At 33.5% G+C, this 14529-nt stretch overlaps 1 protein-coding gene across 1 annotated transcript in view; it reads right to left on the reverse strand.

Annotated features, from left to right (window-relative positions):
• Positions 1-14529, reverse strand: part of LOC107722906 (potassium voltage-gated channel subfamily H member 2-like) — a 60236-nt gene that overhangs the window by 27303 nt on the left and 18404 nt on the right. Inside the window, exon 5 of the mRNA XM_016531406.1 lies at positions 9054-9479. Coding sequence (XP_016386892.1) covers positions 9054-9479 — 426 coding nt within the window. The remainder of the gene's footprint in view (positions 1-9053; positions 9480-14529) is intronic.

Here is a 14529-nt window from a genome sequence, read left to right on the forward strand (position 1 = left end):
GCTGCATTATTTTGCTCATTGCGCCCTCCTGTGGCCTCAGGAGACAAGCCAAAAGTTTCCTTAAGACCTATTTAATCTGCATATAAAACATTAGAAATGAGATATTTGTTTAATTTTTATTTTGTGTTTGATTGTTAAAACAAAAAATATTTGTTGTTTGTCTCAATAAATTGGGTTAATTTAAAAATACAGTGGGTAAATGTTAATTTTTTTCTATTGCTCTTTATTTTAAAAAAGGGTATAAAAAATGTCATTAATTATCGATACCGAACAATATAAAACATTATTTCGTTGATCAATTTTTAGCTATATCGCCCAGCCCTAGTTATTGCGACTTTTTATCTCACAACTCTGACTTTTTTTTTCAGCATTGCATGTTATAAACTCACAATTGCGAGTTATAAAGTCAGAATTACGAGATATAAAGTCACAATTGTGAGATAAAAACTCGCAATTCTGACTTTTTTTTTCACAATTGCGAGTTTATATCTCACAATTCTGACTTTATAACATGCAATTGCGAGATATAAAGTCAGAATTGTGTGATATAAACTTGTGCATTTGTAAGCAATCATGTCCTTGTTTTTTTTTTTTTCACATTTTAATTTAACAATCCTGTCGCCAAAGGAATTCTTTTGGACATTTTTGTTTACAAATGCAGGAATCTTGTTACATGGTCTATCTGTATTGCCCAAAACAAATTTCCCTTATGAGGGATAAATAAAGTAAATAATAATAATAATAATAATAATAATTTCGAGTTAAAGTCCAATTTTGACATAAATTGTGAGTTTATATCAGACAATTCTGACTTTATTTATCAGAATTGCAACTTTATGTCTTGCAATTGTGAGTTTATATCACGCAATTATGAGAAAAAAAAAGTCAGAATTGTGAGATAAAAAGTTGCAATTACCTTTTTTATTTTTTATTCAGTGGCGGAAACGGGCTTCCATATAAAAGTGATTTCTATGTTTTTATCAGTATTTTATTAGTATTGTATGAAATATTTATCATTGAAGTTTCTATTTTGTTTGCAATAGAAAGATAATGTTTGGACAACTATCCTGCCTAATACATTGCAATTGACTTAGAAAACAAAATAGAAATGTCAATGATCAATATACCTGTTTTATACAATGACAAAATATGAAAACAGTTTAATCTAATTAAAAGAAGAAAAAAAAACTGGCTAGTTTAGTAAAAAAAATGAAAAATGCAATTACTGATTTTTTGGATATATTTTTCCTTATGGTTCATTGTAATGCATTTTGGGATATTTTTTTTTCAAGAAGGATAGAGTTAATGCATCAGAAGTTGTCTTAAAGACATGTTTCTATGCAAATGAAATAAAAATGTCATTTAACTATTCATGCAATTATGAAAAATACAGTATTGATTAAAACCGTTTTATTCTATTTCAAAATTGACAATTTTATTATATATTTTGTATGGTCATTTTTTGCATTTATGTGCATTTATGCATTTAGCATAAATGGAAATGTAAAAAAAAAAAAAATGTGTACTATGCATTTTCATTTACATTTAGATTTCAGTGGAAATGTAAATAAAAATGCATAGTACACAAAATAAATAAATAGGTCAATTTTGAAACAGATTTTTGGATGATGATTTTGCCTCTTTGCAATGCATTATGGGATAGTTTTTTTTCTAGGAAGGATAAATACACTTTTTTTCCAAAAAATGACATCTTTGTACTGCAAACAGAAAGAAATATACTTTGTATCATTTATATAACACTGAGAATTGCTACCTATAAAGAGTGTTCCGAATCAGTCACTCCATTTCAGGTTCCATTTAGACTGCTATCTATGTAGTCAGCTCACTAGGTTTTGGAACACAGCCATGGTCTTTTATAGCTTTAATTATCCACAGTTAAGTGTATCAGAAGAGCCGGAACACATTGTGTCCTAATATACCCAAAGCTCAGATCTGTAATGTCTGTGCATGACTGCCACACTAATTAATATTTTGATAATCGTGTTTAATTTAAGCCCATTACACACTGCTGTGCCTGCTAACACCAGAGATCCATCTCATCAAAATTTCGCACTGCGAGGATAAAATAAACACCAGACATGAGAGACGCGGCTAATGAGTTTTAGCATACTGTATCTCGCCCCAGCTCTCACGTTACCAAACTGAGGAGAAAAGAGATAAATCCTCATCAGTTCACTAGATGAAGACAAGGTCCCTGCGAGCTGACAGCGGGCACTGTATCCGAAACGGCTCCTTCAACATCTTCCCTCGTCCCCTGGTGGGAGATCATTTGTTTAGCTGGCAATTATTCAGTGGCCTCACAAAGCGAGGTTAGGACCCGCGCTGGGTATTTTTAGAATATGTCTTAATAGATGCGTCTGACAGCAATGCTTAGCATGCATACTAGCACTGACAGCGTGTTAGCGAGCTAGCATGTGGAGCAAAGCACGTGGCTTTTTTGAGAAGTGCGGACATAGGCCCTGCTGCATCTGTCATGAGCAGCCCATTAAAAACTCATTAGCAGCGAATCACGCTTTTGAGTTATAGCTGGACATAGCGATAGGATGGACGCTCAATTATACTGACGGTTCATTAAACTTGACCTCACATGTCTGGCCTATACTTTAAATTCCAGTGTTTAAGTAGACGAGTAAAGTTTGAACACAAAATTTGATATTGGTTGACAAAGCCTTGTCTGCAAGTTTAAAATGAGTTTTAAAAGCTTGAGAAGGTTTTACTGAAGGGTGAAAGTCGATACAATTATACTAGCATGTTTTAGCAGAATGCTAGCATGTTTTAACACATTGACAGCATTATTTAGGATGCTGCCATCATGTTTCTAGTATGTTGTTAGCATGTTTATTATGATTTAGCACATTTTTAGCTTGTTGCTAACATGGCACATTGCTACCATGCTTCTAATTAGTATTATCATGCTGCTTAGATGTTTTAACGCATTGTTACCATGATTTAGCATATTTCTAACACATCACAATTTAGTATATTGCTAGCATGTTTCTATTAGTGCTGGGCAGTATACCGGTTCATACCGAATACCGGTGTTTATTTTTGTTATGATATGAATTTTAAAATACCGCAAATAGTATGTCGCTTAAACAACGTTCGGAACGCGACACTGTTTGAAAGGGGTCCCTTTTCACTGTTGCACTGTGGTGAGGGAACAGCTGTATGTGTTACTAAACGTGAAAGTTTCGAAACTGAAGCTGTAGAGCGAACGCGAGGTCTGACTTTCCCGGAGAAGTGTCACCTCTCTCGGCGTCTGTTCTGTGTAGTAAGCGGCAGAGAAGCAGCGCATTCAGTTGGCCGCACCGCAGCAGACTAGTCAATAAATGAGTACAAAACAGCGTTTCCTAGCACCTGTTGCTTACCGATTGTTTGGAATTATAAATATGAGCGTAGTCCATCTGTTAATATCACATGCACTTTTTTGTTTGATGTTTTTTTTAGTTTGTTACTCAGACGCAGGCAGTGCGCTGCATGAGACAAAAAAGTAATATAGCCAAAACAACCACATAGCCGCTCTTTAGTGTAGATGCATGTTGATTTTATCAGACGATGCCGCGATTATAAATGAGAGTGACTCCTGGTTAACATATATTAAAAGGGGTCGTGTTTAGTCACTATTTAGTGTGGTATTTTTTGACAATATTCACTCATCATGACAGTAAAATAGGACATTCTAAGTCAATATACTGCAGTATTTCCTCTCTCAATCAGTAGAAAATATGGTTAACACCCGGTCATGCATGGAAAAAAAATACCGTCATGTACCGTGAAACCGGTATAATTTTGAAAAATACAGTAATACACATTTTTGGTCATACTGCCCAGCACTAGTTTCTATTACCTTGTTGCTAAGATGTTTTAGCACAGTGTTAACATGATTTAGGATGTTGATATTTCTGTCATGATTTTGTACATTGCTAACATGTTTCTATCATGTATTATGTTGCAAACATGATTGCAAAAATTGCTAGCAAGTATGTTGATACCATATTTTTATCATGATCTATCACATTGTTTCTAACGTATTAAGTTGCTAACATGTTTTAGCACATTGATAGCATGTTTTATCATGTTGTCAACATGTCTTAGTGTTTTGCTAATATGTTTCTAACATAATGTGTTAACATATTGTTAACGTGATTCAGCACATTGCGAACATGTTACTTAAATGATTTAGAATTTTGCTAACATGTTTTAATATGTTGCTAGCATGTTTATATCAAGATTTAACATATTTTAGCATGTTTCTAACATGTAATATGTTGCTAACAAAATTTAGCACATTGTTACCATGATTTAGCATGTTTCAAACATGTTTCTATCACAATATAGTACATTGCTAGCATGTTTCTATTATCTTTTTGCTAAGCTGTTTTAACGTGATGTTAACATGATTTAGCATGTTGTTACCATGTTTCTAACGTTTCTATCATGTATTATGTTGCTAACAAAATTTAGCACATTGCTAGCATGTAGCTAGAATGTTTTTATCATGATCTATCACATTACATGTTTCTAACATGTTTTAATGTTTTGCTAACATAAAATATTAACATACTGGTTACATGATTCAGCACACTGCAAGCATGTTACCAAAATATTTAGCATTTTGCTAACATGTTTTAATATGTTGCGAGCATGTTTCTATCACGATTTAACACATTTAGCATTCTAACATGTATTATCATGTTGCTATCATTTTAACATATATTTTTAACATTTAGTATGTTGCTAGCATTTTTCTAACATTAACATATTGCTAACATGAGTTAACATGTTTTATCATGTTGCTAGCTTGTTTCTATCATGATTTAGCATTTTGCTAGCATGTTTCATCATGTTGCTATTAACATATATTTTTAACATTTAGTATGTTGCTAGTATTTTTCTAACATTAACATATTGCTAACATGAGTTAACATGTTTTATCATGTTGCTAGCTTGTTTCTATCATGATTTAGCATTTTGATAGCATGTTTCTAACAGTTTGCTAGCATGCATGTTTGTAGCATTTTTAGCATCTTGCTAACATGTTATGTCAGGCCATCATAATTATTCATCAAACACACATTCTGCAGACGGTGTATACTGTCTGACAGTAAAAATGTGAGGCTATATAAGTGATGATAATTACAGATGTGTCATAAAAGCCTGTCAAATATGATTCAAGGGCTTGATTCAAGCTGTGGTCATCGCCGGTGTGGTCAAGCCCTTCATCTGAGTGCTGTAAATTAGATGCATCCTGCCATCTGTCTAACACACACACACACACACACACACACACACACATACATACATATATATCACATTCTGACCACTGACCACAGATCAAATCCATCTGTCTGACCGCAGAGGCATCAGTTGACCATGAAGCTCCCTCAGTGGCGCAGTCAGGGCTGCATTTGTGTAATGCAGAATGTCAGATTCTTAATAAAGACAAAAGCCTTTTAGTGCTCTCTCTCTCTCTCTCTATATATATATTTTTTTTTTTCTTTCTTTTTTTCCCTCAGCCTTTTTATGAAACCTGATATATATATATATATATATGCATCATACAGAAGTTTGGGGTCAGTAGGATGTTGTTTTTTAAAGATAATATTGCTTTTATTCAGCAAGGATGCATTAAATTGATCAAAAGTGACACTAAAGACATTTATATTGTTACAAATGATTTCTATTTCAAATAAACGCTGTTCTTTTGAATTTTCCATTCAAAGAATACTGAAAGAATTGTATCATGGTTTCCACATAAATATGAAGCAGCACAACTGTTTTCAACATTAATAATAATCAGAAATGTTTCTTGAGCAGCAAATCAGCATATTAGAATGATTTCTGAAGGATCATGTGAGACTGAAGACTGGAGTAAAGTTATTTTAAGTTGTAATAATATATAATAAACGTGGCCCTGGTGAGCATAAGAGACTTCTTTCAAAAAAAATAAATAAATAAAATCTTGCTGACCCCATATTTTGTGTCTGAAGTGGTCTAACATCAAATAATTTACAGTATCAGTATCATAATTTCAACCAAACATTCACTGAAATTCAATTTAATTCAAATTATTGAATGTAAGAAATAAAAGAAGAAGTTGGTAAGTTTGATCAAGCTGTGTGAATCAGTGAAGAGTGATTAATTTGCATCATAAATTAAAAAAAGTTAATAGAGACCTTGTGGAATTTATTTGTTACAAAATTTCAGGAAAAACAAATATGTAATTAAGTAAATATGGATGTTTATGAATGTGTTTTGTTATTCTAGTAAATAATTATTATTATATTATTAAATAATAATATTATATTATATTAATTTTTATTTTATTTTGCATAGGCAGCATATATATATATATATATATATATATATATATATGACAACACTGAATGTTTGGTTGTAAAAAATGAGAATTAAAATTATGATTCCTTTGATTGCAAAGAAATCACACTTTTCAGACATTTCAGAGCACACATAAATATCAAGATTTTTTTTTTAGCTGTATCTCACAGCTCTAGTTGCGACCAGAGACAGATGTGCGAGCGCCTGCAGTAAAACCGAGCGCAGATGCAGAGAGCGTGAGGCTTGTTAACTGGGTGATGGCTGGAGCTCTACAGCCCTTATCAGACAAACGTGTGAATGTGAAACCTCTGGGAAAATATGACCTGAACAAAAGCAATATGCTTAGCAAAACCAAGCAGCAAAACCCTTCCATAGTCTAAAAATATACACTGCATGCCATCAAATAATGACCTGCTGACATTTCCAGTAGGTCTTAATCTATAATTCCATTCTTTAATATTTTAAAAGCCGCTGTGTGTGTTTCTTGTCCTTAGGTTGTAAATGGCTCAGATGGAGTAGCTGTCACTGGAACGGACCACAGAGCGGGGAAACCATATGCTCCAATGTGCCAAGAGCTCATGATAGGCCATTGACGGACGTGGCCACATAAACAAGCGAGGAATCGAGCCAACCGGCGTGCCAGCGATTCAGCCTGTAAGCTGTTCAAACATCAGTTTTCTCTTTCCTCTCTCTCTTATCATAATCATTGACTCCCATTTGCTAAGCTGCTAATCCAAATAAATGGATTCAGAAATGAAGGCCATCAAAAAACTGGGGAAAACATCATACAGTATATTCTGATACTGTAATCCCTGATTCACTGGAACAGTTGTGCTTTCTGACCTCTGGAAAGCGCTAGATCTGATCTGATCTGTATAACAGACACGGTACAAACAAACAATTGAATAAATAAATGGGTAAACAGATCGTTTAGGTCTAAAAGGTCCTGTGAGATTGTTTTATGCAGACCCCCGTGTGTTAAAGGAATAGTTCATGCAAAAATAAAAATGTTGCTGAAAATGTACTCATCCCCGGGTCATAAAATGAAGATGAGTTTGTTTCTTCATCAGAACAGATTTGGAGAAATTTAGCATTGCATCACTTGCTCAGCAATGGATGCTCTGCAGTGAATGGGTGCCGTCAGAATGAGAGTCCAAACAGCTGATAAATACATCACAATAATCCACAAGTAATCCGCACCACTCCAGTCCATCAGTTAATGTCTTGTGAACTGAAAAGCTGTGTTTATAAGAAACTGAGACATTGTTACTTCAAACAATTGCTTCTGACTAAAATATGAGTCCTCTATTCATAATAACGCTTCCTCCAGTGAAAAAGTTGTCTCTGCTAAACCAGGAGAGAAATCTGCACAGATCAAGCACCATTTACAAGCTAAAACAAGCTAAAACAGTTCTGAACAAAGATGTGGGTGGATTTTGATGTGAGAGACAACAGGGGATGGACTTTTTCACTGGAGGAAGCGTTATCATGGATTATGGACTCAAATTTTAGCCAGAAGCAACAGTTTAACGTTAAAACGTCTTATGATGGATTTGTTTCTTACAAACACACAGCTTTTGACTTCTCAAGACATTAACTGATGGTCTGGAGTGGTGTGGATTACTTGTGGATTATTGTGATGTTTTTATCAGCTGTTTGGACTCTCATTCTGACGGCACCCATTCACTGCAGAGCATCCATTGGTGAGCAAGTGATGCAATGCTACATTTCTCCAAATCTGTTCTGATGAAGAAACAAACTCCTCTATAACTTGGATGGCCTGAGGGTGAGAAGACTTTCAGCAAATTTAGATTTTAGGTGAACTGTTCCTTTACGTGTTTACCCCTAAATCAGGCACACAAATCTTTTTTGGATGTTTTTTGGTTGTTTTCTTAAAGCACGTAGCCTAAAGTGTATTTTTTTTGTATCTCAACTGATGGTTACTGCGACACCAAGGTCATGGATTTGATTTCTAATGAACATGCATAATTATAAAATCCCAGATATATTTAATGCATTGTGAGTTGTTTTGGATAAAAGCATCTGCCAAATGCAAGCACTGCCCTTCCAGAGTTTGGAAAGATTTGGAAAGATTCATACTTTTGTTCATCAAGGACAAATTAAATGAATCAAAAGTAATAGTAGACATTTACAAAAGTTTTCTATTTCAAGTAAATGTTTTTCTTTTGAACTTTCTAAAAATACTGACAAACGTATCATGGTTTCTACAAAAATAGGAAGCAGCACAACTGTTTTCAACATTGATGATAAAAGGAAAAAAATTTTTGAGCAGCAAATCAGCATATTAGAATGATTTCTGAAGGATCATGTGATACTGAAGACTAGAGTAATGATGCAGAAAATTCAGCTTTGCATCACAGGAATAAATGACATTTTACAATATACTCGAATCAAAAACAGCTATTTTAAATTGCAATAATATTCCACAATATCACAGTTTTTACTGTATTTTTAATTAAATAAATGCAGCCTTGATGAGCAAAAGAGACCTTTTTCAAAACCATTAAAAATTCTTACCAACTCCAAACTTTTGAATATAGGCCAACTAGGCCATAATTGTGCCAACATGAAGGAGAACACCACCTGGCGAGTGGTAATTTGAGTTTGAGATCCCTAGATTAGACCAGCAGCCAAGTGCAGAAGGAAGTAGATTAAGTTCTGGCGTGACTTACATCATCTGATCCTGATCCAAATATGAGCAGGTCGAAGGGAATGGCCGCCACTATGTCTATAAGGAACCAGCCTTTAAAGTAATGGATGGCGATCTTCCCCGGATGGCTCACCACCTCCTCGTTCAAGTTGACGTAAGTGGTGCGAAAGTTTATGAGGATGTCGATGATGAACATGATGTCCACCATTAAGTCCACGAGGTTCAGAGGGCTGCAGGAATAGCCACATTGCCGTCTTTTTTGCTCCTCGCTGTCGTTGAGCAGGAAGGCAGCAGAGTACGGGGTGAGAATGGCTGTGTAAATCACCAGCAGCAGGATGAGCCAGTCCCACACCGCTTTGAACGGGCTGTAGTGCAGGATGGTGAACTTATCCATGCGTGGCGTCTGGAGCATGTATTCTGGAAGCACATCGGCGCCCAGCGACAACACCTGGAACGAGAGAGGCAGGCAAAAACGTGAGAATTGCATGGTGCATGATCACAGGTCTGTCCTGATAGAGACTGTCTGGAAAAAATGTGCCAAACCAGTGGAGAATCACTTCTGCAAATAATTCAGCAACTAATGCAGACGGAATGAAGTAAAACTCCTTTTTATTAGTAAGAAATAGCTAAATATTTATTTTTATTATTATAAACTCCATTCTATCTGCATTAGATGCTAAACAGATGCATTTGCACATGTGCACAATTATTATTATTATTATTTGCATAATAATAATAATAATAATAGCAGAAAGAAGTTGAATAATGTAAAATTTTAAACAGATTGTTTATATATTTTGCAATTGTTGAGTAGTGTATCATTTTCAGTATTTATTTATTTATTTATTCATTCATTAATGCAGTTATAATAATAATAATAGAAAGAAGCTGAATAATGTATATTTTGTAACTATTCTTTTTTGCAGATTTGACGGACAAAAAATGCTGAGCAATATTTAATTTTCACTATTTTATTTATTTTTACAATTTTAATAAATAAAGGTTTGTTAAAAAAAAGAGAAGTTTGAATAAATTCATTCATTCAAACTTCTCCCATGTAAAAATACTACCATGTCAGTAGTACACTATAAAACTTAGTTTTAGCTGTAATTCTTCAGTTTGGTTTCAGTAACTAGTACTGTTGGTGAAATTAAATCTGAAACAGTAATGCTTGATTGTGAAAAAATTTGTGCTGATTTGTGCATTTTCAAACTGAGATCCAAACATAGCTGGATTATTAAAAATCTCTCCTAATAATAGTTTACATTGCATTAGTTGACAGCTGTCAGTCACATATCCACTGGCCCATCATCATAAGGCAGTATGTGACAGTTTCACCACACCGCACATATTTCCCTGCAGTTGTCATTTATTTCTTTCCGGCTGATGCAATATTTCATGGAAAGCACCGGCACAACTGAGTTCTTCACATTTCATAAGCGCAGCGTGTCAGGGAGCATCAGAGCATGACATAAATATTAATTTATTTCTGTATAGTTGCACAGCACCAGCCGTCTCTGCTGTCACAAATGCTCACATTACATATAGCTTTTAGGATTATAAAGTCTAGTTGTCATGCATCTCAGGTTGTTTCTGAAGTTATCAGAGTGCTCTGCTCAAGGACAAAACGCTGCACAACACTTCACAAAATCTCCTTTTTCACTGAAATATGAAATATGCTATTCATGTACAGTAACTAGATGTCCTTTGCCTTAATGCAGTTCATGAAGTGGAGGGTTCAGAATCTAAATTCTGATACTCGCAGCAATGGAATTTACTTTTATATTACTATTTTAGCAATAATGAAAGTAAAAATATCAAAGGTAAAAATGATAAACAGACACTCATTTTTATATGACCATTCCTTTTGTTGTTATATATTATTTTATAGTATCTTACAGTACCTACATCCTACTTTTTTATTGAATGTTGTATTGGATGAAAGTGTGTTAAATGAATAAATGTAAAATCAATAAAATACAATAAAATATACAATACATTAAAATCTTATTGTATTATAAAATTCGGATTACATTATTAAATGTAATCTGATAAAGTACCAGAATTGTATTTATTTATTGTATTTTTTCTCTTAACAAAAGTAGCAAAAATTATTTTTAAATCAAACAGAGATATATTAATTGGTTTATTCTTGATTTTAAACTGTTTATCCATTTCAAACCCGTATTTAATGTAGTTTGTGTTGTTTATTTTATCTTATGTAGTTTTGTTCATGCTTTTGAAGATATTATTATATTGTTTGTTGCAACTGATTGCATAGCCCTGCATCTTGAAAAATAAATCTGCTGATATTATTACCTAGTTTAATGTAGTTTTTTCAAGTATATATATATATATAATAGCACTAGCTATAAAAAAAAAAATTTAATCGTAGTGATAATATTGTTGCACTTTTTTTAGTTTTTTTAAATAAAATAATAAACTAAATAATAAAATGTGATAATACTATTATATTTTTAAATAAAAAGGGAGTATTAAATACAAATACAACTATTTTATAGTAAACTTAAAAATAAAATGCTAATATTTACTATTAGCATAATAATCAGCAGGCTTTTATTTTGGCGGGTTGCAAAACATAATGTCTTCAGAATCATTCATACATCTAAAAATCAGCCAAGAATTGAACAAATAGTTGTAACTTGTAACCTGACTCAGATTCAGACAGGAATCATGCTATTGTGTCGGTTTTTCTGCTGATTAAGGGAAAATACAAGACTTAGTCAACTTACAAATGGTTTTCAAAAGCAAAAATGCTACGAAATGCATCACATTTTGTGAGTGACTTGAGACACTATTTTTGGAATCAGCGCCACAAAATGACAAGTATTGGATTTTATTCAGCAAAATCATGAAAATCTGTGTTATTTGCATTGTGCATTGTTTTCTGCTGTCTGTGACTCTCAAGAGCTTGAATAGAAAGATGTCCACGATCAGCAATAACACACGGCTTTCCTTTGCACTACAAAGGACTCAACCAGGGTTTCATTTCACTATTTTGCAAAGCCATTGAACAGCAGAAGGAAAAGCATTAGGGTGATAATAGTCTGTAATCCAGCAGCGTGTGTGTGTAATTGAGCTCTGAATGAACACATACACACACACACACACACACACCTTACTGCAGGATTTAACCACCTTTGACAGTCAGCAAATGAGGCGTCTTTTCCTGATAAATACTTTATTAGAAATTATGACGGCAGCAGCAGTGATCAGCAGTGAAAGTCGATTTTTCTCTCTCTTTCACTTCTAAGAAAGTGATGAATTATGTATCTTTTTCTCTCACACATCCAGGCAGGTTGGGGAAGGTAATGTGAGAATTGCTCAGTGAACGAGTCGACGACTCTGAAGTGAGGACTCGTGTCGTTTGGATGGGCTGTCATCCACTTCCTTCACGGCTGGTCAGGAGACGGACACGTTACCACGAGGTTTGACCCAGTATTGTGTGTTACTTTGACTTTCACTGAAGGATATTTACAAAAGTCACTAACCTTGAAGTGCTGCCTACATAGGTGGCTACCTTCTCGACAGCATCCTAATTGAAGTGGCACCTAATAAGTGACTTATTTAGAAGGTGGCTGCATATTTACCATTTGATTTTGACATTAACAATGTTAAGCTATAAGCCTAAAATGCACATACAAATATCGAGTAAAATAGCTTATTTAAATTTTTTAAATTTTTTATTTTTATTTTTTTTAAAGAAGTCTCTTTTGCTTATCAAGACTGCAGTAAAAAAATACAGAAAAAACTGTAATATTGTGAAATATTATTACCATTTAAAATACCCATTGTCCATTTGAATATTTGTTAAAATATAATTTATTCCAATGATGAAACGCTGAATTTTTCAGCATCATTACTCATCACATTATCCTTCAGAAATCATTCTAATATGCTGATTGGCTGCTCAAAAAATATAGAAATAGAAAGATCAAAAGAACAGCGTTGATGTATTTACTGTCACTTTTGATCAATTTAAACCTTCCTTGCTTAATAAAACTATTAATATCTTACAAAAATTTTTTAAAAATCTTACTGACCTCAACATTTTTTAAATGGTAGCGTGTTTATTATTAACACTTCTATTGCATTGTCCACCATGTGCCATGCATTTTTAAGATTTCCGTGAAAAACACATGCAATGCTGCCTGGAAGTAGTCATACCTTTAGAAACATGCATATAAATGCTGTCTGGTTAGGCGGCTTGCTAGTGTTTGGAACAGATCTAATGTGCAAACACACATCCAGCTCCGTGGATTAAAGGGGAAGTTCAATTTACACTCGAGCCTCTCACACAGCGACTGTCGCAGTGCTACTGAATTGTGTTTTGCCAATATTTGGAGATCCATTTCCCAGAGGTGGTAGAAAATCCGTCTTCATGCTCTCGTGCTCTTTTGATGCATTTCGGTGTCACAAAAAGATGCTAAATATGGTTGAGGTACGTTGCGAGGATGTGACACACTGAATAATTACTGCTGGTTGCCCTGTATTCTTGCTCTCGTCTTAATATCCCTGAGGTTAAGTGGTAACCTCATTAGCATTTATTTGCATACACATGTCTGTTAGCATCATTTAATGTTGTGCAGGAGAATTTGTTACAGCTTGTTTGTGCTCATTCACAAGACTATTGGATTTCCAGTGGAATCATGAAGCACTTGAGGCGTGCAATATTTCACACAGATTACGCTTGCGACACATCGATTAACTCAAACTCTATGGAGGAGAAATAGAGCAGAAGCACATCCTTACCTGAGGGTCTTGTTGAGAAACTTGAAGGAAAAACAACCGATTTTACTTTGCTAAATCAATGTGAAGCATTCATAAATGAGGAAGTCTGTAATATCCATCTGTTAGCATTCACATTAATTTATTTCATGCTTTTAAGAGCCCTTTGTACATATACTATATTATAAAAACTAATATTCAAAAGTTTGGGGTCACTATGTTTCTTTTAATAATTTTATTCAGCAAGGGTACATTAAACTGATCAAAAGTGACAGTAAAGACATTTATAATGTTACAAAAGAGTTTATATTTATCAAATAATGTATAAAAATGTATTTAAAAATATTAAGTATAATATTAAGCATAATATATTATTTTATATAAGTTTTTATTTGTATATTTTCTGTTTTTATTTTTATTTTAGTTAAAGCTTTAGTAAATTTTTTTGTGTTTTTGTTTTTTAAAAATATGTCTATATAATTTATTAACTTTTATTTTTCTATTTTTTAGTTTTTGTTATTTTATTACATCAATAAACTCAATAAAATTTTATGTTTTCTTGGCAACTAGCTGAAATAAGTTTAAATTTGTTAAATGTTAATGTTAATTTTATTTCAAGTAACAAATTTTTTTTTATGGTTTTCATTTTAGTTACATTTTGTTAACTATAATAACCCTGCTATGGGGTTCTGTTTCACATAAGTTGCTGCCTTAGAAGGTAGACAGAGACGTTCACTAGTGTTTGGACC

The sequence above is a fragment of the Sinocyclocheilus rhinocerous genome, unplaced genomic scaffold, assembly GCF_001515625.1.
Source record: "Sinocyclocheilus rhinocerous isolate Xijiao unplaced genomic scaffold, SAMN03320098_v1.1 scaffold934, whole genome shotgun sequence".
Classification (NCBI taxonomy): domain Eukaryota; kingdom Metazoa; phylum Chordata; class Actinopteri; order Cypriniformes; family Cyprinidae; genus Sinocyclocheilus; species Sinocyclocheilus rhinocerous.